General features: G+C 34.4%; 7 protein-coding genes across 8 annotated transcripts; 5 read left to right on the forward strand and 2 right to left on the reverse strand.

Annotated features, from left to right (window-relative positions):
- Window positions 1–11: 11 nt before the first annotated feature.
- On the forward strand, window positions 12–2,508 carry LOC128392661 (DNA-binding protein SMUBP-2-like). The gene is made up of 2 exons (XM_053352719.1): window positions 12–289; window positions 405–2,508. The coding sequence occupies exons 1-2, from the start codon at window positions 198–200 to the stop codon at window positions 2,251–2,253; spliced, it is 1,941 nt and encodes a 646-aa protein (XP_053208694.1). The 5' UTR covers window positions 12–197; the 3' UTR covers window positions 2,254–2,508.
- A 279-nt stretch (window positions 2,509–2,787) lies between these two features.
- LOC128392209 (DNA-binding protein SMUBP-2-like) lies at window positions 2,788–4,885 on the forward strand. The gene is made up of 2 exons (XM_053352190.1): window positions 2,788–2,892; window positions 3,013–4,885. Exons 1-2 carry the CDS (start codon window positions 2,801–2,803, stop codon window positions 4,859–4,861), a joined length of 1,941 nt encoding a protein of 646 aa, XP_053208165.1. The 5' UTR covers window positions 2,788–2,800; the 3' UTR covers window positions 4,862–4,885.
- A 145-nt stretch (window positions 4,886–5,030) lies between these two features.
- LOC128392207 (DNA-binding protein SMUBP-2-like) lies at window positions 5,031–7,644 on the forward strand. The gene is made up of 2 exons (XM_053352189.1): window positions 5,031–5,593; window positions 5,725–7,644. Exon 2 carries the CDS (start codon window positions 6,066–6,068, stop codon window positions 7,572–7,574), a length of 1,509 nt encoding a protein of 502 aa, XP_053208164.1. The 5' UTR covers window positions 5,031–5,593; window positions 5,725–6,065; the 3' UTR covers window positions 7,575–7,644.
- A 555-nt stretch (window positions 7,645–8,199) lies between these two features.
- LOC128392452 (DNA-binding protein SMUBP-2-like) lies at window positions 8,200–10,407 on the forward strand. The gene is made up of 2 exons (XM_053352480.1): window positions 8,200–8,603; window positions 8,769–10,407. The coding sequence occupies exons 1-2, from the start codon at window positions 8,506–8,508 to the stop codon at window positions 10,405–10,407; spliced, it is 1,737 nt and encodes a 578-aa protein (XP_053208455.1). The 5' UTR covers window positions 8,200–8,505.
- A 1,084-nt stretch (window positions 10,408–11,491) lies between these two features.
- LOC128392635 (DNA-binding protein SMUBP-2-like) lies at window positions 11,492–14,448 on the forward strand. Its single transcript, XM_053352689.1, has 2 exons — window positions 11,492–12,068; window positions 12,233–14,448. Exons 1-2 carry the CDS (start codon window positions 11,971–11,973, stop codon window positions 13,917–13,919), a joined length of 1,785 nt encoding a protein of 594 aa, XP_053208664.1. The 5' UTR covers window positions 11,492–11,970; the 3' UTR covers window positions 13,920–14,448.
- Window positions 14,449–14,599: 151 nt separating this feature from the next.
- On the reverse strand, window positions 14,600–21,182 carry LOC128392632 (sodium/glucose cotransporter 5-like). 2 transcript variants are annotated; one of them, XM_053352683.1, is made up of 11 exons: window positions 20,661–21,182; window positions 19,613–19,687; window positions 19,435–19,539; window positions 19,305–19,364; window positions 17,863–17,967; window positions 17,394–17,499; window positions 17,188–17,268; window positions 16,907–17,115; window positions 15,856–16,250; window positions 15,393–15,777; window positions 14,600–15,298 (listed from the first exon to the last, which is right to left on the reverse strand). In XM_053352683.1, exons 1-11 carry the CDS (start codon window positions 20,775–20,777, stop codon window positions 14,852–14,854), a joined length of 2,085 nt encoding a protein of 694 aa, XP_053208658.1. In that variant the 5' UTR covers window positions 20,778–21,182; the 3' UTR covers window positions 14,600–14,851. The 2 variants fall into 2 exon arrangements, with proteins under 2 accessions (XP_053208658.1, XP_053208659.1); XM_053352684.1 differs by lacking the exons at window positions 19,613–19,687; window positions 20,661–21,182 and adding an exon at window positions 18,490–18,566 and having other exon boundaries at window positions 19,435–19,511.
- Window positions 21,183–21,283: 101 nt separating this feature from the next.
- On the reverse strand, window positions 21,284–23,167 carry LOC128392638 (uncharacterized). Its single transcript, XM_053352693.1, is given in 4 exon segments — window positions 21,284–22,315; window positions 22,384–22,536; window positions 22,602–22,931; window positions 22,934–23,167. Coding segments are annotated over 4 exon segments (1,557 nt in total). The 5' UTR covers window positions 23,028–23,167; the 3' UTR covers window positions 21,284–21,335.
- Between the last annotated feature and the right edge of the window lie 401 nt (window positions 23,168–23,568).

The following is a 23,568-nucleotide window of genomic DNA, read 5'->3' on the forward strand; positions in this document are numbered from 1 at the left end:
AGAAACTGTTTAACCTTCAAATTGAACCACTAACCTCATAGAATTTATTATCTTGATGAAATGAAATCTTTTCTTGTATAGTCCCAAGACGGTGATTAATTGATCAGTAGGGTAATTTTTCTCAGTGGGTGAGAAATCCTATTCCTCATCTCATCACAAACTGTTTGTCTATCGGATGAAAAGGTTAATCTTACAAAATGAGTGATTCAAAAGCTTTAGTTAAAGATTTCGTGGAAAAACAAAGAAAACTGATTAAAATTGAATACGAAGCCGAAAAGGAGAAAACAGAGTAAGTAAAAAATTGTGAGGAAATTGATTTCCAATCTGATTTAACCTCTAGTTTCTTTTAATTAACTTTTGATTAAATTGTGACTCTTTCCTGTCCTTTTCTATTCAAAAAACAGTCTCAATTTATCTGATTTGGTTCGCCAAGGAGTTTGTATTCTGAATTTGCGATGTCTATCAACTGAAGTTGGTTTACTTGGTCGATCGTTAATTACTTTTACTCACAACCGCTTTGATAGACAATTACCTTCTCATAAAATTACCTGTGGTGAAACCGTTAAAATCAGTAAAGGAAAAGGCTATTGTGCTGCTGGCGTTGTGTGTTACCTAAACTCGAATAAAATTACTGTGGCCTTAGATGACGAGCTACAACTCTGTTTTAATATGAATTTTACAAATTACTGTTTAATTAAAGAATCAACCGATGTCACTTACAGAAGATTAGAAAAGACTTTGGATCTGCTTGATAATTTTTCCGTCAGTAAGCGCTCTGAAACTTTGATTGATTTACTACTTGGATGTCGATTACCAGGTAACCTTAATGAAATTGGACCGATTGAGTTTATCAACAGTCGATTGGACGATTCTCAAAAGGAAGCCGTGACCTTTGCGCTGCAGTCAAAGAATCTATGTATCATCCATGGTCCACCAGGAACGGGGAAAACTACCACTATTGTTGAGGTCATTCTTCAGCTTGTGGAAAAAGGCCGTAAAGTGCTGGTCTGTGCTCCATCTAACATTGCCATTGATAATTTGGTCGAAAGATTAGCCTCATTTGAAGTACGAAATATGATTCGATTAGGTCATCCAGCTAGAGCTTCGATGGATGTTCAATGGTTTACTTTGGACGCAGTGATAAATCGTACTTATGAAATGACATTTGTCCAGAAGATCAGAAATGAAATTGATATTTTACGAAGCTTTCGAGATCATTCTAAATCAAATCAGATTCCTCAGCTACTAAAAGATATGAAAAAACAGGAATTGAAAATATTAAAGGAAGCATTAAGTAATTGTGATATCGTCTTATCAACTTTACTCAGCTCCTCAAGCGATGGTCCTCTTCAATATTTAGAAGATCATGAAAACCACTTTGATGTTCTCATAATCGACGAGTGTTCTCAAGCCATCGAAATGGCCTGTTGGATACCGTTAACTCTCGTTAAAAAGTGTATTCTCGCCGGCGATCATTATCAACTACCTCCGACAGTTATAACAAAAACTGCGGCTAAAAAAGATCTCGAATTATCTTTGATGGAGAGACTTCTTTCCCGATTCGATCACGAAAATGTGGTTCGCATGTTAACGGTACAATATCGAATGCACCAGAAAATAATGGAATGGTCCTCTAAAAGTTTCTATTCCAACAAGTTAATTGCTCATCAATCGGTAGAGAATCAATCAATGTCCGAAATCAGTAATTTAACTGATTGTCCACCCTTATTGTTGATCGATACCGCGGGCTGTGATATGCAAGAACTTGACCAGACTTCGAAGGAATCCAAGGGAAACGAATACGAAGCCAGCATAGCAGCTCTTTATGTCAACTATTTAATAAATAAAGGGGTTAAACCCGAGTGCATTGGTATAATTACTCCGTACAATTTGCAGATTGAACTGATCAAATATCGATTGAGTCGTAAGTATCCTGATGTTGAGATACGTTCAGTCGACGGGTTTCAAGGCCGAGAAAAGGAAGTGATTATTTTATCACTTGTCCGATCAAACGCAAAAAAAGCAACTGGTTTCCTTCGTGAATATCGACGTATCAATGTGGCCGTAACTCGAGCCAAGAAACACCTTGTTGTCATTTGTGATTCCGACACTGTCTCAGCAGAAAAGCACATCTCATCATTGATTGATCATCTCAAAGCTAACGGTAAAGTGAAATCAGGTCATGAATATTCAAAGTATATGAGACCACGAAATTATCAAAATCCCATCAGAAAACGATCAAGGTTCAATTGAATTCTTTCAGATCTTTTACACCACTCTGAGCATTTGAGTCATTTTAATCCCTGCAATCAATAATTTGATTGTAATTTTAGAAAAAATCAAAATAAATTGTTTCTCATTGCTTGATAAAATTACTTCATGATTAACAGAAAAGAATTAAAGAAATTAAATTGCAACAATTTCTCATTAATAGTAATTGTATCTCTAGGCAAACCAAAGGTGAAAACTTATAAATAAAAACAAATTTTTCTTTGCAATCATTGTCAATCGTTTTCACACCAATTTCATTTCATGGTAAATCTCACGAAATTTGTCATCAACCGACTCGTCGAGGTCACTTAGTTTAATCGTTTCTTTATTTACGGAAGAATCCGCTTATTCTTCGCTTTAAACCATCAGACTCTAGGTCTTAATATCCTAAATCTTTTCTTGTATAATCCCGAAGCGGTAATTAATTGATAAGTAAATTAATTTTTCTCCTCTGGTGGAATATTTTATTTCTACTTCTCATCTCTTCACAAACTGTTCGTCCATCAGATGAAAAGGTTGTTCGTGCAAAATGAGTGATACAAAGACTCTAGTTAAAGATTTCGTGAAAAAACAAAGAAAACTTATTGAAATTGAATACGAAGCCGAAAAGGAGAAAACAGAGTAAGTAAACAATTGAAAAAAATTGATTTTCTAATCTAATGTAACCTTTAATTACAATTTAATTGATGTTTCTCTTAAATAGTTTCATTTCTTTCCTTTTCTTACCTTTTCTATTTTCAGTGTTGATCGAAAGGTCCTCGTTAGCCAAGGGCTTTGTATTCAGAACTTGAAATCTCTTCGGACTGTGTGTGGTTTGCAAGGTCGGATTTTAATCACTTTTACTCGCAATCTAAGATACGAGCAGCAATTAGGTGCTCATAAAATTACCTGTGGTGATAATGTTTCAATTGAGGAATCGGGTGGAGGAAATACACGTGCTTCGGGTGTTGTTCGTTCAATAAACTCATATGATATCACAGTGGCCTTAGAAAGAGAGTCAAATGAAAGTTTGGATGAAGGTTTAGACGATATCGATTTGATTAAAAAATCATATGATGTCACGTATAGAAGATTAAAAGATGCTTTAAATGAAATTCGTTTTAATTGGAAAGCATCGCCTCTCGTTGATTTACTAATTGGATGTCGATTACCAGGTAGCCTTAAAGAAATTGAACCGTTTGAATTTATCAACCTTCGATTGGACGATTCTCAAAAGGAAGCCGTGACCTTTGCTCTTCAGTCAAGAGATCTATGTATCATCCATGGTCCACCAGGAACGGGGAAAACTACCACTATTGTTGAGGTCATTCTTCAGCTTGTGAAAAAAGGCCGTAAAGTGCTGGTCTGTGCACCATCCAACATTGCCATTGATAATCTAGTGGAAAAATTAGCTTCATTTGATGTACGGAATATGATTCGATTAGGTGATCCGGCACGAGCTTCGAGTGATATTCAATGGTTTACTTTGGACGCAGTGATAGATCGTACTTATGAAATGATATTTGTCAAAAAGATTCGATATAGAATTGATATTTTACGCCGCTCTCAAGATCGTTCTAACTTAGCTCAGATTCAAAATCTACTCTTTGATATGAAAAGACAAGAATTAAGAATATATAAGCAAGTATTGCGTGGATGTGATATCGTCTTGTCTACTTTGGTCACTTCCTCGAGCGATGGGCCTCTTCAACACTTGGGTAACCCTGGAAAATACTTTGATGTCCTCATAATCGACGAGTGCTCTCAAGCCATCGAAGTGGCCTGTTGGATACCGTTAACTCTCGTTAAAAAGTGTATTCTCGCCGGCGATCATTATCAACTACCTCCGACAGTTATAACAAAAACTGCGGCTAAAAAAGATCTCGAATTATCTTTGATGGAGAGACTTCTTTCCCGATTTGACCACGAAAAAGTGGTTCGTATGTTAACGGTACAATATCGAATGCACAAGAAAATAATGGAATGGCCTTCTCAAAGTTTCTACTCCAACAAATTAACTGCTCATCAATCGGTAGAGAATCAATCAATGTCCGAAATCAGTAACTTATCTGATTGTCCGCCCTTATTATTGATCGACACTGCGGGTTGTGATATGCAAGAACTGTATCAAAAGTCCAGTGTATCTAATGGAAATGAATACGAAGCCAGCATAGCAGCGATTTATGTCGACTATTTAATAGACAAAGGTGTTAAACCTCAACATATCGGCATAATTACTCCGTACAACTTGCAGATTGAATTGATCAAATTACGATTGCATCGTAATCATCCCGATGTTGAGATACGTTCAGTCGACGGGTTTCAAGGCCGAGAAAAAGAAGTCATTATTTTATCACTTGTTCGATCAAACGCTAAAAAAGCAACTGGTTTCCTTCGTGAATATCGACGGATCAATGTGGCCGTAACTCGAGCCAAGAAACATCTTGTTGTCATTTGCGATTCCGACACTGTCTCAGCAGAAACGCACATCTCATCATTAATTGATCATCTCAAAATCAACGGTAAAGTGAAATCAGCTTATGAATATTTGAAATCTAAGCGAACACGAAATTATCATCAACCCATAAGAAAGCGCATCAGATTCAATTGAATAATCAATAAAAAATTGCCTTCAAACAACAACAATTAGCCCATTTTCAAATATGAAATCAATTTTTTGATGAGTTAATCAACATCTTAACCGAATAAGATTTATAAACAATTTGACAATTTACAAATAGAGTTTAAATTTAAGCACATCGATAGAAGCAAATTAATAATTTGTTCATTGGAACTAAATTAGTCGACGGATCAATTATACAATTGATTATTAATGAATTTAGAATAAATTTATTTACTATTTAAAAAATATTATCAAATTTTTGATAGAAATTGAATTGGACCAACAATCTTTCATTAAGAGCAAATGAATCGAAGGTAAAAACTTTAAATTAACAAAAATATTTTCTTCACAATCATTTTCATGGTGAATCGCACGACATTTGTCATCAACCACCTCGTCGAGGTCACTTAGTTTAATCGTTGTCTTATTTTCGGAAGAAACCGCTTATCCTTTACTTTGAACCACTAGACTGTAGGTCTTAATATCCTAAATCTTTTCTTGTATAATCCCGAAGCAGTAATTAATTGATCAGTAGATTAAATTTTCTCCTCTGGTGGAATATCTTATTTCTATTCCTCATCTCTTCACAAACTGTTCGTCCATCGGATGAAAAGGTTGTTCGTGCAAAATGAGTGATTCAAAAGCTCTAGTTTTAGATTTCGTGGAAAAACAAAGAAAACTGATTAAAATTGAATACGAAGCCGAGAAGGAGAAAACAGAGTAAGTAAACAATTGAGAGAAATTGATTTTCTAATCTAATTTAACTTTCAGGTTCTTGTTTCGATTTGATTTCTTGTCATCACCTATGATTGAATTGTGACTCTTTCCTTTCCTTTTCCATGTAACAATAGTCTCCATATATTTGATTTGGCTCGCCAAGGAGTTTGTATTCTAAATTTGCGATGTCTATCAACTGAAGTTGGTTTACTTGGTCGATCGTTAATTACTTTTACTCACAATCGCTTTGATAGATCATTACCTTCTCATAAAATTACCTGTGGTGAAAACGTTAAAATCAGTAAAGGTTACAACAAAGAGTCTATTGCTAAGGGTGTTGTTTCTAAACGCAAATGAAATCACTGTGACCATAGATGGAGAGTCGCAACTCTGTTTGAATAACGATTTTACTAATTACTGTTTACTTAAAGAATCGATCGATGTCACTTACAAAAGATTAGAAAAGGCTTTGGATATGCTTCAAGACTGTTCTGTTGACGGGCGAGCGTGGACTTTGATTGATTTACTAATTGGATGTCGATTACCAGGTAGCCTTAAAGAAATTGAACCGTTTGAATTTATCAACCTTCGATTGAACGATTCTCAAAAGGAAGCCGTGACCTTTGCGCTGCAGTCAAAGAATCTATGTATCATCCATGGTCCACCAGGAACGGGGAAAACTACCACTATTGTTGAGGTCATTCTTCAACTTGTGAAAAAAGGCCGTAAAGTGCTGGTCTGTGCTCCATCTAACATTGCCATTGATAATCTGGTCGGAAGATTAGCTTCATTTGATGCACGGAATATGATTCGATTAGGTGATCCTGCACGAGCTTCGAGTGAAATGCAATGGTTTACTTTGGACGCAGTGATAGATCGTTCTTATGAAATGACATTTGTCAACAAGATCCGAAATGAAATTGTCAAATTACGAAACTCTCGAGGTCGTTCTAAACAAGATCTGATCGATAATTTACTTGTTAATTTGAAAACACAGGAAAGGAAAATATTAAAGCAAGCATTAAGTAATTGTGATATCGTCTTATCAACTTTACTCAGCTCCTCAAGCGATGGTCCTCTTCAATATTTAGAAGATCATGAAAACCACTTTGATGTCCTCATAATCCACGAGTGTTCTCAAGCCACCGAAGTGGCCTGTTGGATACCTTTAACTTTCGTTGATAAGTGTATTCTTTCTGGTGACCATTATCAACTTCCTCCGACAGTTATTTCGCAAACTGCGGCTAAAGAAGGTCTCGAAGTAACTTTGATGGAGAGACTTCTTTCCCGTTTTGACCACGAAAATGTGGTTCGCATGTTAACGGTACAATATCGAATGCACCAGAAAATAATGGAATGGTCTTCCAAAAGTTTCTACTCGAATAAATTAACTGCTCATCATTCGGTGAAAAATCAATCAATGTCCAAGATCAGTAATTTAACTGATTGTCCACCCTTATTGTTGATCGACACCGCAGGTTGTGATATGCCAGAACTTGACCATACTTCGAAGGAATCCAAGGGAAATGAATACGAAGCCAGCATTGCAGCTCTTTATGTCAACTATTTAATAATTAGAGGTGTTGAACCAGAGTCCATTGGTATAATTACTCCGTACAATTTGCAGATTGAATTGATCAAATTACGATTGAATCGTAAACATCCCGGTGTTGAGGTAGGTTTAGTCGACGGGTTTCAAGGTCGAGAAAAAGAGGTCATTATTTTATCACTTGTTCGGTCAAACAGAAATAAATCAACTGGATTTTTATGTGAATATCGATGGATTAATGTGGCCGTAACTCGAGCCAAGAAACACCTTGTTGTCATTTGCGATTCCGACACTGTCTCAGCAGAAACGCACATCTCATCATTAATTGATCATCTCAAAGCTAACGGTAAAGTAAAATCAGGTAGTGAATATTCAAAGTATATGAGACCACGAAATTATCAAAATCCCATTAGAAAACGATCAAGGTTCAATTGAATAAATCAAATTCAGAGTATTTCCACCACACTGAGCATTTTGTATAATCTTACAATTTTTGTTAATTCAATCCTTTATTAAATTTACTTTTCTTAATAATGATTATTGATTGTTTCAACGTTAATTTGAGCAGAAATGAAAATAAATTCCTTTACTAATTGCTTGGTAATAATTACTCTATGCTTGATGTAATTGGATGATTAGTTTGTTGGGTGAAATGTTAGAAGAAATTAAATTACACCAACAATTTCTCATTAATAGTAATTGTATCTCCATGCAAACCAAAGGTGAAAACTTGTAAATAGAGAAACTTTTTTACTTCGCAATCATAACAACATCGCCTTCGATTTCTAGGTCAATTTCGCGACAATTGTCATCGTAAACTCGACAGTCGAGTCCAGTTTCTTCATTCGTTAACTTAATTACTGATTTTCGGGGAAAACTACAAAAAAATAGCTCATCTTTAGACTCTAAAATATTATTATTATCCTAAGACAATTTAAATCTTTTCTTGTACAATCCCGAATCGGCAAATAATCAACAATAAACAATTAAAGTCTATAAGACAAATTAGAGTATTTTTACTCTTTGATCTAAGATATTCGACTCCTTAATTAATTGAGTTTATCAGCCAAAAATTTCGGGATATAAAGTGCGTTTATCTTTGAAGACAAATAAGTAAACAATTAGATTATTATTGCCGTACCACTTTAAAGATAATTCAGTGATTATAAATCAATTAACTGTCCATCGAAATAGACAACCGATGTTCACTTTCTCACTTGTGTTCTAAGCTTCATTTTAATTAGTTGTTCATCCAAAAGTAGATGATCAGTTGATTGTTTTCCTCTAGCGAGTAAGTTTCTATTTCTAGTCCTCATCTTATTTCATCAACTGATTGTCTATCGGATTTAACTGATAATTGGGTAAAATGAGTGATTCAATTACTCCTGTTGATCGAGATGAGTTTGTGGAAACTCAATTAAAACTGATTAAAATTGAACACGAAGCCGAAAAGGCGAAAACAAGGTAAGTAAACAATTGAAGAGAGAAATTGATTTTCCAATCTAATGTAACCTTTAGTTTCTTGATTCGATTTGATTGTTTGTAATTAATCCTTGATAATTAATTCTTCATGAATTGTCCCAATTAATTGTGACTCTTTCCTTTCCTTTTTTGTTGTTCCATTTTCAGAAATAAGCAAAATTATCTCAATTTAGCTGATTTGGTTCGCCAAGGAATTTGTATTCGAGATCTGCAGTGTTTATCCTCTGAGGAGGGTTTGTATGGGCGACACTTGATTACTTTAGGTCTCATTGATGAACAATTACCTTCTCACAAAATTACCTGTGGTGATAACGTTTCAATCTGCAGAATTTGCGAACCTGAGTTGCCCCTCGCTTCGGGTGTTGTTTATTTACTCAACTCAGATGAGATCACAGTTGTCTTCGATATAAAGCCGAACCTTTATGGATATAGAGAATCTATTAGATATTGCTTAATTAAACAATCAGTGGATGTTACGCATAAAAGATTACAAAAGGCTTTAATTAACCTCCGTGATTATCCTGCTGTTGGGCGAGCATCGGCTCTCATTGATTTACTACTTGGTTGTCAATTACCGGCTCGTCCTAATGAAATTGAACCGATTGAGTTTATCAACAGTCGATTGGACGATTCTCAAAAGGAGGCCGTGACCTTTGCGCTTCGATCGAAGGATTTATGTATCATCCATGGACCACCAGGAACGGGAAAAACTACCAGTATTGTTGAGGTCATTCTTCAGCATGTGAAACGAGGCCTTAAAGTGCTAGTCTGTGCTCCATCTAATGTGGCTGTTGATAATCTGGTCGAGAGATTAGCTTCATTTAAGACACAGAATATGGTTCGATTGGGTCATCCGGCCAGAGCTTCGAGTGATATTCATAAGTTCACATTGGACGCAGTCGTCGAAAAGGCAAGACAAAAAGATTTTGATGATTTTGGGAGCTCATTGAAACACGAAGAAACCATATTGCACAAAGTACTAAGTGATTGCGATATCATCTTGTCCACTTTGGCCAATTCCTCGAGCGATGGTCCTCTTCAACATTTAGATGATCCTGATAAATTCTTTGATGTCCTCATAATCGACGAGTGTTCTCAAGCCACCGAAGTGTCCTGTTGGATACCATTACTTCACATTGGAAAGTGTATTCTCTCTGGTGATCATTATCAACTTCCTCCGACAGTTATTTCGCAAATTGCGGCTAGAGATGGTCTCGAAGTAACTTTGATGGAGAGACTTCTTTCCCGATTCGATCACGAAAATTTGGTTCGTATGTTAACGGTACAATATCGAATGCACCAGAAAATAATGGAATGGTCTTCCAAAAATTTCTATTCGAATGAGTTAACTGCTCATCATTCGGTGAAAAATCAATCAATGTCCGAGATCAGTAGACTTAAGGATTGTCCACCATTATTGTTGATCGACACCGCGGGTTGTGATATGCATGAACTTGAGCATACTTCGAAGGAATCTAAGGGAAATAAACACGAGGCCGAAATAGCGGCCACTTATGTCCGCTATTTAATTAATAATGGTGTTAAACCCGAGCACATTGGTATAACTACTCCGTACAATTTGCAGATTGAATTGATTAGATCGCAGTTGAAGGGAAAACGCATGCATGATGTCGAAATACGGTCAGTGGACGCGTTTCAAGGTCGAGAAAAAGAGGTCATCATTTTTTCACTTGTTCGATCAAACGACTGCAGATCAACCGGATTTCTCAGTGAATACCGAAGGATTCCGAAACTGTCTCAGCAGAATTGCACATCTCGTCATTAATTAATTATCTCAATAAAAACGGTGAAGTGAGATCAGCTCGTTCCTATCTTAATTCAGCCAAGATGCAAAAATCTTTCTCAAGTAATGAAGACATTGAGAAAACAATTTACGATCAATGGGGTAATTTCAAATTATCAGCTGATGAATTCCCAGCACTTTAAGTATTTTGTACCTTTCTAATTAATTGCATGATTAAATTTACTCTTTCCCTATTTCTTGTTTAAAATCATTGTGGTGGTTAATCAATTGTCAACACAAGTTTAATGTTATTACTAAAATAAAATGATTAAGAATCTGATTAAAGTGACTAATTACAATCAATTACAGTTAAGGGTTAAATTGGTCTTATGATCATTTTCTGAGTGAGAGTTTATCGAAATATATTCACGATTGACCTTGACTCGAAAGTGTCATCATCGGATAGTTCAAGATTAGTTCTGATTTGGTCATTCGATTGGTTCGATGTCACTTCTTCTGTGTTTTCGTAATCACAAAACCAAAGGTAAAACTTTACATAGAGAAACTTTTTTCTTCACAATCATAATGACATCGACATCTTCAAGGTCACAAGGCTCGTAATGTCGCTAACATTCAGTTCAAGCGTCTTGATTAAAATCGGATTCACGGGCGTAAATTACAACCAATTAGTTGATCCTGAGAGAGAGAGAGCAATTAATATTGATGGAGTTGTAGTTGTGACATTTAGACCCTGGGCTCTTGCAAATAATTAATTAAATAAGATTGATTAGATTCTGACCTAAGATCAGTTTACCGAAACTTAAAATTTTCAGATCTTAAATGTGTGCTAATCATTTTTTACGATCTGAACTGCGGTTTAGGAAAAATCGTTAAAAACGGAAAAATTGTCTTAATTGTTTTCTGATTTAACTACAATTCATACAAAGTTGACCTTGGTATCTTACGATAGGTTAATGTCCATTCTATATGATCGTAATTTTACAGAATTTGAACATTTCATCTTTTTCGAATCAACCCCAAAACTCGTATTCCAAAGTGCAATAAACGCCCTCTCATCCATTTTGCAACTTCTCTTTCTCTCATAAGTCTCTCTACTCTTTTCTTGTATAATCCCAATGCGGTAATTAACCAACAACAAACAATTAAGGTTCTTAAGATCTTTTGATTCGTTAATTAATGTTGTTTATTAGCCAAATGTATCAGGATATAAAACGCCAGACAAACAAAGAAAACAAAACCGTTAACTTAATTTGCAACTGCTTCAATTGCCTCATCAATGATTAACCATATCAATTAACTTTCCTTAGAAATTGAAAATCTACTTTCAATTTGATTTTTCACTTTTCTTTTTAATGAGTTTTTTTTTAATTTTCTTTGTAATCAGTTAAACGTTCAAATGATTTTTAATTAGATAATCAGTTGATCAGTTGATTAATTTAATTGCTTTCCTGTGATGTGAATTGTTCATCTCCATTTCTCATCTCATTTTATCAACTGTTTGTTTCTCGAGTGCAAAGGAAACAATTTAATGTTTCCAATGTTTTTAATTGGTCATCAGTTAATTACTTATTCTTATTGTGTAAAATGAGTCAATCAAATACTCTTATTGATCGTGAAAATTTTGTCAAAACACAATTAAAACTAATTCACATTGAATATTCAAATGAACTTGAGAAAACACAGTAAGTAAAAACAATTGAGAGAAATTGATTTTCCAATCAAATGTAATGTAACCTTTAGGCTCTTGTTTCAATTTGATTGCTTGTGATTAATTGTTGATGTTTTTCTTAAATTGTTCCATTAATTGTGACTCTTTCCTTTCCTTTTCTGTTTGTTTATTGTCCAGAAATAAGCAAAAGGACCTGAAAATAGATGATTTGATTCGCCAAGGAGATTGTATTCAAAACTTGAGGTGTCTTTCCACTGAGATCGGTTTGTTTGATCGGCTGTTAATTACTTTGGGTCACAATCAAATCGACAAGCAATTACCTGCCCATAAAATCACCTGTGGTGATATGGTTTCAATCTATAAAGATGTTGAATTAAGGTCACTTGCTTCGGGTGTTGTATATGCACTTAATTCAAATGATATTACGGTTGTGTTTGAAAAAGACTCGTACCTCAACTTGGACGAGCAATTTACTAATTATTGCTTAATTAAGCTATGGAATAATGTTAATTTTAGAAGATTGAAAAAGGCTTTATATAAGCTTCGTGATTATCCTGTTGGCGGCCGAGCGTGGACTCTGATTGATTTACTAATTGGCTGTCGATTACCACGTCGTATACTGTATGAGATTGAACCGATTGATTTTATCAATCGTCGATTGGACGATTCTCAAAGGGAAGCTGTGACCTTTGCGCTTCGATCGAGAGATTTATGTATCATCCATGGACCACCAGGAACGGGAAAAACTACCAGTATAGTTGAGGTCATTCTTCAACATGTGAAAAGAGGGCATAGGGTGTTGGTCTGTGCTCCATCCAATGTGGCCGTTGATAATTTGATCGAAAGATTAGCCTTATATAAGGCTCAGAATATGGTTCGATTGGGTCATCCGGCCAGAGCTTCGAAAAAAGTTCTCAAGTTCACCCTGGACGCTGCTATTGCTCGTAATGATAAGAATGATGCTGTCAAAAAGATCAGACAAGACGTTGCTATTTTACGAAGATCGCGAGATCGTGACAAACGGGCACAGATCACTGAGATGATGATCGATTTGGTAAAACATGAAAAAAGCTTATTTAACGAAATTCTAAGTAGCTGCGACATTATCTTGGCAACTTTGGTCAGTTCCTCGAACGAAGGTGCTCTTAAACATTTAACTAATCTTGACCAATACTTTGATGTCCTCATAATCGACGAGTGTTCACAATCATTGGAAACGGCCTGTTGGATACCATTAACTTTCGTTGACAAGTGTATTCTCTCTGGTGACCATTTTCAACTTCCTCCGACAGTTTTTTCGCAAACTGCGGCCAAAAATGGTCTTGAAGTAAGTCTGATGGAAAGGCTTCTTTCCCGATTCGATCACGAAAAATTGGTTCGCATGTTAACGGTACAATATCGAATGCACCAGAAAATAATGGAATGGTCTTCCAAAAGTTTCTACTCGAATAAATTAACTGCTCATCATTCGGTGAAAAATCAATCAATGGCTGAGATCAGTAGACTTACGGATTGTCCACCTTTACTTTTGATTGACACCGCGGGTTGTGATATGCCAGAACTTATTCTGTCGGTTGATGAGTCGAAAGGAAACAAATACGAAGCCGACATCGCAGCCTCTTATGTGACCCATTTAATTACCGCTGGTGTTAAACCTGAACAAATCGGTGTAATTACCCCGTACAGTTTGCAGGTTGAACTGATCAAATTACGATTGAGTCGCAAGTATCCTGATGTTGAGATACGTTCAGTCGACGGGTTTCAAGGCCGAGAAAAGGAAGTGATTATTTTATCCTTGTCCGATCAAACGCTAAAAAAGCAACTGGTTTCCTTCGTGAATATCGACGGATCAATGTGGCCGTAACTCGAGCCAAGAAACACCTTGTTGTCATTTGCGATTCCGACACTGTGACAGCAGAAAAGCACATCGCCTCATTAGTTGATTATCTCAATGAAAACGGTGAAGTGAGATCAGCTCGTTCGTATTTAAAGTCAAACAAAAACCCGAAAATCTCAACAATTAAAGAAACAACAATCAACAACAATGAAAACATTGAGAAAATAGTTGCAGATCAATTGAGTAAATTAAAATTATAATCTGATCATTTCGATCTCATCCATGATTGGCTCCATTTAAATTATTGTAAGTTTGTTTTATAATAATCGAGTAACAATTTACTAATTGTCATTTTCATCGTACTTGTTACAACAATTAACTCATTTCATATATATTTTATTTGTTTCTGTGGTGATTAAATCAACCAAATTAGTTTACATCAATTAGTTTCCTCGTTACTCTGACTGTGTAACATTATTAGTTAATTGTGATGGTAATTTAATTGTTAATACAACTTTAAAGTTAATAATAAAATAAAATGATTACAAAAAATGAATCTGATTAAAGTGATTAATTACAATCAATCATTTTAAATACTCAAAGATTTTAACCCGATTCGGGTTATCATTAAATTAGATCCTAAATCAAATTGATCAATAAAAAGTAAAGATAATTAACTTGAATAAGATTAAATAACAATTAGACAATTAAGTAAAGGATCAATTTACTCACACCGATGGAAACAAATTACTAAGATTTCATTGGAATCAAATTAGTCGACTGATCAATTATCCGATTGATTGTTAATTGGAAAAGAAATTAGATTTAATTAGTTCACTAGCTCTGTGTAATCTGTTGATAGCTTGGTAATCACGTTTAACTCATATATTTGAATTACGATTAAATTGTTGGGTGAAAATTTGGAAGAAGTTAAATTGCAATTAACTAACAATCTCTCATTAGTTGTAACTGTATCTATGAAAAGGGAGGGAAAAGTATGTGAACAAAAATGTCGCTAAACCGACAGTTAAGGCCAAAATTGATCTTAGGAATATTTTCTGAGTTTGAGTTTGTCGAAGTATGTTCACGATTGACCTTGACTCGAAAGTGTCATCATCGGATAGTTTAAGGTCAGTTCTGATTTGGTCATTCGATTGGTTCGATGTCACTTCTTCTGTGTCTTCGTAACCACAAAACCAAAGGTAAAAACTTTTACATAGAGAAACTTTTTTCTTCGCAATCATAACGACATCGGCGTCTTCGTCGTCAAGGTCAATTTCACAACATTTGCCATCATCAACTCGCCAGTCGAGGTCAGTTAGTTTAATCGTTTTCAGTGGAACGGACTTCATCTCGTCGTCTCGAATCGTCTCATCAAATCGAGACCAATATGTTGTTCTTATGAGCTGTACAAATGAAAGAGGAAAATCAATCAAATCTGTTAGATTAACAATTTACTTCAATTTAGATTATTCTTCGTGAGTTTTATCGGAAATTTACCCTGAAATCTTCCGCTGGCTTTGTGATCAACGAGATAATTACGGCACAAATCACAGAGGTTATTGCTAAGATGGATGCAAAGTACATATAATGTATATTCTTGACCAGAAATGGCCTGATGTCGGGTTCACCACAAGCGGGTTCACGGTAGACAATATCTAAAACAAAGCGAGTTGAACCGATTACCAGGCCAATAATCAAAGTCCAAAATGCTCCTGGTTCAGTCATTCGAGGCCAAAAGACGGAAAGACCATAAACAACTGCTATCGGCGGTGATAAAATCGACGCTACCGCTTGAATGTAAATATATAGTTCACCGCTTTGCATTTCTTGAATGACCACAATCCAGGCGATACTCGCAGCCGTCATTGCTAAAGTAAATGACCTGGAATATTATGGAAATATAAAAGATAAGATGAAACAAAATCTATGAGAAAAAAATCTTGGATTTGGCTAAACTTACCTTCCAACAATCATTTGCTCTTTAACGGAAGCTTGTGGCCTCATTAGAGGCCAAATATCAATCGTGAACATAGTACCACAGCTATTAAATATTGACGAAAGTCCCGACATGAGAGCGGCTAACATACCGGCCATCATTAGACCTTTCAGACCAGCGGGCATAAGGGATAACACAAGCCGAGGATAAGCGATATTTGAACAGCCCGTGTGACTTTGACAGACCTTGTAACAGACAGCGGGGTCCACACAGCCCACATCGTCGGGAAAAAGTATTCGGGAAATCATTCCAGGTATGATTATAATAAAGATCGGCATCAGCTTCAGAAGGCCAGCGAAAAGTGTACCTCCTTGGCCGTGCGCCAAATTTTTAGCGGCCAGTAAACGCTGTACGATGACCTATTTTAAAGATCAGTAAAGATAAAATCGGTCGCGATAATAATGAGGTCACATTTTGAAGATAATCGATAAACTTATCAACATTTATTCATATTTACATGAATAAGAATCTCGTTAAATTGTGATGACGGAATTTTAATGGAAAAACTGAATAGTCAATGAATATGAGTTCTAAATCATTTCTAGCTAACTATTAGTTAATCAGTGAGAAATATTGATTAAATGATCACCAGATTGATCACTGATTTGGATTTAATAATATTCATTTGAAAAATGGTAGAGAAATTCAATTGGAATATAATTTATCAGGTAAAAGATTTTGACAATGATGAATATCAATTGGCCGTTTTAATGAACAAAAAAGTGATTGATTACTTTGGATGTTTTCTCACTCGAAATTGGAAATGATTAACTCGCGTCTCGGTTGATCTATTAACTAATATAGTCAATGAGTTTTCTTTATAAATATTCTGGTGCTATACTTAGATTACTATCGACTTTAAGTTATCTTCATCTTTGTGATTGAGAATTGGAATATTAATTTATGATTACATTTAAACTTCAAGTTCTTAAAGAACTTGATCTGCTAATATGAGAAGATTTTGATTTGATTGATGTAATTTGAGCTTCCAATTTACTAATCGTGTTAGAATTACCTGATCGGTGCACCAATACCACATCGATGAAAATGTTTGTCCAGCCAAGAATCCAAGCCAAGGCATATCGTGGTCATCGATTGGTCTTAACAATAAGAATGCTGTGTCTCTCGGCATCGCACAAGAGGTAATGTTCAACGGGATAATCGAAGGTCTCGATTGGAAATATTTTGATTTCAAATTTCCAATTCCATCGATTTCATTCAATGCTGAAAAAGAAAACACCAATAATAGAAATCATGAAAAATCGAAACTTAAAAAACTCGAAACAATCGAATCACCTTTGTAGGCCAATAATAAACCTCCGGCCAACATGACGAAACATTGAACGGTATCAGTGTACATAACGGACGCTAATCCACCTATTTCAATCAATAAATAATCTTAATTACTTGAATCTGTTGACTCTTTTCACTAATAATACCATTATGAAAGTCAAGCAAACAATTAAAGGTGAGAATTAACAATTAACTCAATCTAAACTTACCTGTGACCGTTGAAATGGCCGTTAATACCAAAAGGATTATAACACTGGTATAAATTGACCATCCTCGAGCTTGTTGGATAAAAATGGCACCAGAAAATAGATTAACCTAATTGATAGCGACTAATTTAAATTATTTATAATCTTTAAAAGAATTAAATTAAATTCGCAAAATGTCAATTTCAGTCTAATTCTAACCATAACAATCATCATCACAATCAAATTGAACTACCATTCATGAGATCAAGCGAGTTAATTTAACTCAGTTAAACCTAATTAGATCATTGCATTAAGTTGATTGCTGATCAAATGAATGATTAATTTTCTTTCTAAATATACTAATAGATGGCGCTAGTGGCATTCGATTGCCGGTTAATTGTTTTCAATTTAAATCCATTGTCATTGTTTAATTAATCTATTGTTTATTATTCTCTTTTTTTCATAATTATTCTGTAAAAAATCAATGACTTACCGAGATCTTGGTGAAGACATAAAGCAGAAGGGAGAGAATAGCTAAGTAGGTTTGGATTCGTTTTCCACCAAAACGTTTCGACATGAATTCGGGAAGAGTGTAAACCTAATGGTTGATTAGAGAAAATTTGACCGATTAAATTGATTCCAAAGAGGTTGATTGTCAACAATTTAGAGTTAAAATCATCAACGTGAACCATTAGTTTGATCTAAAATTCCTATTTCTGTGTTAAACTGAATGTCAAGCCTATTGTTTTATTAACTGTAATTATCTTCCCTGTTGTTATTAATTTACTTGTATTCACTTTAACTAATCAACTTTCATTTCTTTGGTAAAGTTTCCTGGTCACTAATAGTTAACTGATGTTCATAAAATTAACCAACCAACTAATGGATGGAAATGCAATCAGTCAATCAAATTCTCATATTAAGCTGAAAATTGGTGTTTCAGTAACTCAAAGTGATTTAGCTTTAGTAAACTAATTACTTTCTGATTCATCTCAATCATCACCATCTATTGACTCTCTGATATTGATCATCTATCAATCAAAAAGCAACACTCAGTTTGGTATAAATGGCGTTTCTTTGGTGTTTTTGTGTTTTTTGTGCTATGGATGAAAAGACTAACCGTGATTATGATCAGACAAACCCAATAGTCCACACTATGAGTTGATTGCCAAGATTTTACTCCAATTTGTTACAGAGCTTTTGAAAAAGGGCAAAAACTTGATTGGTTAACTGTTTACAAATCATTAGAATCATAATAATGATAATATCAGTTGCTAATTAGAGTTAATCATGAAAAAATTCTGTGTCAAAATGAACAATATTTCAACTGAGTCTTCAAAATTACATTCATTCCAATACTAAATTCTTGATCATGAATAATGTTTATTTCTGAAATTCAATTATCATGGAATTCATATTCTATTTTACAACAATCTCAACGAGTATTTAAATCACAGGGAGTAATTTAAATTCCCTGAAACAGAGTTGTAATTATTCATCAGAATTCATTCAATTGTATGAAAACATCTCGAGAATAATTTCTATTCATATATTAATAATTTACTAATAATTTTCATCAATCAGGGATTAATTCATTCAACATGGAAAACTCACCCAACAAATGAACTTTGGTAGGTAAAAAATTCTAAAAAAAATTGGAGATAATTTCGTCTGAATAACTCAACTTATCGATTCTGGTTGTTCTATTGGGATGAAACCATTGAGAACCAGAACAGACAATCGAATCCACAATTTAAATCGATTATGTGATCAATTGATTTTCTTTTGATCAAAGAGATACAATTGAAACCATCATCAAGTAATCACTTGACGTGTAGATTTGATTGTTTGTTAATGTCTCTCTCTCTATGAATTTATTGTTTATATGTTTCTCTAGGAAAATAATTGGACAATTAATCGTGAATCAGAACTTACATTACTTGCTAGGAAAACAGGAAGGAAGAGCCACCCAGTAACTTGAAGGATTAATAAAGCCTGAGAATAAACAAAGAACAGTAATTAGTATCGATCGATCAGTTGATCTGGTTAATTGTCTCATTCTTACATTGAGCTCAAAAGCAGCCACAGCGATTCCCGAAGCAGCTCCTGATCCAGCGAGTCCAATGAAATGTTCACTGCCGATGTTACTTGCGAACACCGAAGCGCCGACCTGAAATTCATTCATAAAAGATAATCATGGTCACAATTAATTCTAATTGGTCTCAGCAATTAGATCCACTCACCGTTAACCAGCCCATATATCTACCAGCTAGAAAATAGCCAGAAACGGTTCCTCTGTCCTTCGTTTTCCACATTGACTGAAAATCGTGATGGAAAATGAAAAAATCGATAAACCATTATTATTATTATCGTTTTCTCAGTTGATTCTCTATCAATTAATCTCTGAAACATATACATGGATAATAATAAACGTGATGAAACTGTTCTAATCATAGGAAATGGATAAACAAGTTATATTAATCTCGGCATTAAGATTAACCGATAAATCAACTTTGATATCGTAAAAATTATTCGATAAAATTCAAGAATTGGATAAAAATTATCACTTATCGATTTCCATGTTAATATTGGAACATAATCTTCAACTTATTTACTTTCGATAAAGTTGAAGGCCATTAGATGATATCAATTTCTTATCGTAATGGAAAACCTTAATTTCCGATCATTTGGTAATCATTTCCAATGTTAATTGTTGATATTTTTCTCTCATTTAAATTGTAACAATTTAAAGTTAATCTAAAGGGGGACTGGTTGCTAATAGATTAGATTGATTTTCAATCTCAATGGATTAGTTTATAATTCAAGCTAATAGTAAATCTAAATCTCTCTCTATCCCTTGAGTCCTCTTTAATGATTTAACAATCAACCAGAAAATAATAATATCACTTGACAATCAACTTTAGTAATCAATTGTTGTGATAGTTAATCTTTCAAAGTTATTATCATTTCAAATGTTAATCAACGAGAATTAAATGAGATTTGATTGAATTGTTGAATCTCCGATTAGACTTATGAGAAAGTGTTTAATTACGCAAATTAATCTGAATTAAGCTAATTATCTATCAGTAACATAATCAACTGATACTTAATTGATGAAAGATACAATTAAACGGAATCAAATTGTCAGTGTAAATTCACGAGAGTGTAGCAATTAAATCCGAGATTAGATATTGATCTTTGAATTTCTCGATTGATCCTTGCGGATGAACAAATCTGATGAACTGAGGAATGACAATTAGTTAATTGTTGATACTAAATATAAACACTTACCCAGAAACCAGTTGCCAAGATAATTACGAAATAAATGATAACAACGATAATATCAACATCTTCCAAACCAGGTTTAGAATCGTTTGCTATCGTGTTCAAAGAGTTTGATTGATTCATTTCACAATTAAATCAATGGTTGGACAATCAATTAACTGATAGAATTGAGAATTTTATTGGAAATTGTATTAGGATGGTAAATATAAACAAACATTTGATGCGACACTTTTTCTCAATCTATTCATTGTTGGTAAGATTTATCGATCTACAGAAAAGGCAAATGAAGATGAAGATGAAGATGAAGATGACAAGATGATGAGATGATGAGATGGAAAGATAAAAGGAATGAGAAATTCAGGTAACAGGTAAAATGTTTTCTTTTTGTAGGTTTCCTTGTTTTTCTTTCATTCTTTCATGAGGATTACATGTTGCTGAGGAGAAAATGATAATAATCAGTTGAAACGGTTCACCAAGTGAAATAAATTCAACTCAGAGATGATAAATTCATGAGAAAATGTATCATCAAAATTGAGTAAATTCCGAGTTTTCTGAGCATTTGTAGCATTCTAATTAAATCCATGATCACATTGGCTCCATCTACATTATTGTAAGAAATTGAGTAGCAATTTGTTGATTGTTTTACTAGTTAATCAGTTTATTAAATGTTTACAATTTAAATTACACGGAAGGTGAAACAATTTCAACCTGAGTTTCACCAGAATGGTTAGGCTTTGAATCCAATTCAATTGGATTACCACTTATATCTAATGAGGGACTAATTGTTGGCAGATTGGGAGGTGATGGAGTTGATTTGCTTTTTGATCGGTTCATTGTTATATTGTTGACCAGAAAATTGCCCATTGGAAAGATTAACAAAAATGTCGCTAAATTATAAATTAACCCTGGACGGGTGTTAATTGTTGCACTAAATATACTGGTGTAAGCATAAGCGGCTGCAATTGACATGTAGGAATTAAGTGATCCAAGTATTGCAAATACTTTGGCCGTTTCCTCGGGATCTATTATCTGACTAATTAAGGCTCGATTGGCGATACTGGCCAATGAAGATAGTCCAGCTGAAAGGACGCACATCACGTACCCGATTTCATTGGTTATTACACCTTTAATCGCGTTCGCTGAGAGCAATGAGAGTATACCGATTAGCCCGATTGTCGCATCGTGAAGGTTAAACATTTTAAATATTTGAGGAGCGATTACAGTTAACACGGCGGGCATGGCGTTCAGGAAGGTCGACAACTTTGTGTACTTAGATGCTGACCATCCATATACCTGTTGGGTGAATTGGAAGGCTATTGCGTCATCGCCGGACAATGTTATCCAAACAATTACTCCAGAGATTACGAGGAAAATCAATTTGAGCCTGTTTTTACCTGTTCTTTTAACGACTAATGGCTGAGCCAATTCTTTGAATCGCGAAAATTGAAATACATCTTTAGCTATCTCTTTGTGGCCTCTAGATGCCAAATGAGCGGCCGTTTCGGGAACACCTTCCAGGTGAATGAAAAAGCCCAAAATCAATGATAAGACCAACAAACCTAATGAAACAATTAAAACTCCCAAATAGTTTTCGGGTTGATCATGAAACCAGGGTTTCATTGCAAGTATATTACCACCAGCATAAGTACCAGTTAATACACCTATTGGGATGCAAATATTTCAGTTAATTGTGGATATAAATGGTACTGATTAGTTTCCAATTACGTACCGATTTTGGTGACAAGTTCAAAAATAGCAAATCTGATGATCAGGAATCGTGTTGGTGTTGACCAAGAAACGTAAGTTGAATACGAACTCATCAATAAAGTTATCCCACCAAGGAGACCAGAGGGAACATAAGCAAGTAATATAGCCCAAGAAGCTGTGAACAATTAAGAAAATTAGCCAAACAATGAAAGCGAAACCCCAACAATCAACTGTACTTACGAACTTTAAAAAAGAAGGCATTTGTTAAGAAGATGAAAATCTGAATGATGTAACCAAAACATGGAACCATGATTAGTGTTTTCAGATAATGAGGATAATTCTGAAGCCAATAACTCAGGAACAGAGCAATAATTGTGGATGGAACTGTTTCTATCACTGTTTGCCAATTCTTCAGGGTATTAGCATGAACCAGAATTGATTGAGTTGTTGATTCGTGACTGTGATTAGTTGTTAAGGTTAAACAATATTCCTTTGGAAAATGTAATTGATTAATACACATCTTGTCCTCTGCTAATTGTGTGATGGTCACTCCTTGCATCACAATTGCGATACATTGAGGAACAGGTAAATGTCAAATTTCAACAATTTAAGGAAATTAATTATCACTTGACCCTTGGTCAAATCTTTGGGAAAATCTTGGCTCATAATTGATTACAATTAGTGATCAATTGATTGTCTATTTTAGGAAAAATAAATAAATAATTTGGATGAAACAAAAGTTGAACGAGAAACTTTTTTTTATTTTCAAGTTTTTACATTGATTGTTATTAGTTAATTGTTGATCGATTTATATTTATATTCATTTTATTAATATTACAATATGATTAAGATAATTGATTTCTGATTATTGTTATAGTTTCTTAATTTTGGTTAATCCTTAATTGTCGTATTTACCTTGATTCCTGGTGACAATTAATCCTTTCCAAGGGATTAATTTTTTCTTGTTAATTGTTACTGTTAAACGTTGAATTGTGATTAAAATCGTGTGACAATTAACAGGATTTCATTAGCATCATCTAAATTTTCCTAGGTAGTGAAAGCGTTATGACGGTTAATTACTTAATCTCAATCAATCAATTGGAACAATTAATTCTTAATCAATGTTTAAGTTAATTTCTATTGATAGTTTGTCAGAGTTTCTTAAATTGCTACCAACTCAAAGTGATCAACAATTAATTCCTCGAGA

The sequence above is a fragment of the Panonychus citri genome, unplaced genomic scaffold (assembly GCF_014898815.1).
Source record: "Panonychus citri isolate SS breed McGregor unplaced genomic scaffold, ASM1489881v1 Contig00136, whole genome shotgun sequence".
Lineage (NCBI taxonomy): Eukaryota > Metazoa > Arthropoda > Arachnida > Trombidiformes > Tetranychidae > Panonychus > Panonychus citri.

Coding starts and splice junctions, on each gene's coding strand:
- LOC128392661 (XM_053352719.1), top strand. CDS start 198: ATGAGTGATTCAAAAGCTTTAGTTAAAGATTTCGTGGAAAAACAAAGA. Junction 290..404: donor GCCGAAAAGGAGAAAACAGA/GTAAGTAAAAAA, acceptor TTCAAAAAACAG/TCTCAATTTATCTGATTTGG.
- LOC128392209 (XM_053352190.1), top strand. CDS start 2,801: ATGAGTGATACAAAGACTCTAGTTAAAGATTTCGTGAAAAAACAAAGA. Junction 2,893..3,012: donor GCCGAAAAGGAGAAAACAGA/GTAAGTAAACAA, acceptor TTCTATTTTCAG/TGTTGATCGAAAGGTCCTCG.
- LOC128392207 (XM_053352189.1), top strand. CDS start 6,066: ATGCTTCAAGACTGTTCTGTTGACGGGCGAGCGTGGACTTTGATTGAT.
- LOC128392452 (XM_053352480.1), top strand. CDS start 8,506: ATGAGTGATTCAATTACTCCTGTTGATCGAGATGAGTTTGTGGAAACT. Junction 8,604..8,768: donor GCCGAAAAGGCGAAAACAAG/GTAAGTAAACAA, acceptor TTCCATTTTCAG/AAATAAGCAAAATTATCTCA.
- LOC128392635 (XM_053352689.1), top strand. CDS start 11,971: ATGAGTCAATCAAATACTCTTATTGATCGTGAAAATTTTGTCAAAACA. Junction 12,069..12,232: donor AATGAACTTGAGAAAACACA/GTAAGTAAAAAC, acceptor TTTATTGTCCAG/AAATAAGCAAAAGGACCTGA.
- LOC128392632 (XM_053352683.1), bottom strand. CDS start 20,777: ATGAATCAATCAAACTCTTTGAACACGATAGCAAACGATTCTAAACCT. Junction 19,540..19,612: donor GATATATGGGCTGGTTAACG/GTGAGTGGATCT, acceptor AATGAATTTCAG/GTCGGCGCTTCGGTGTTCGC. Junction 15,778..15,855: donor GAGCAAATGATTGTTGGAAG/GTAAGTTTAGCC, acceptor ATAATATTCCAG/GTCATTTACTTTAGCAATGA.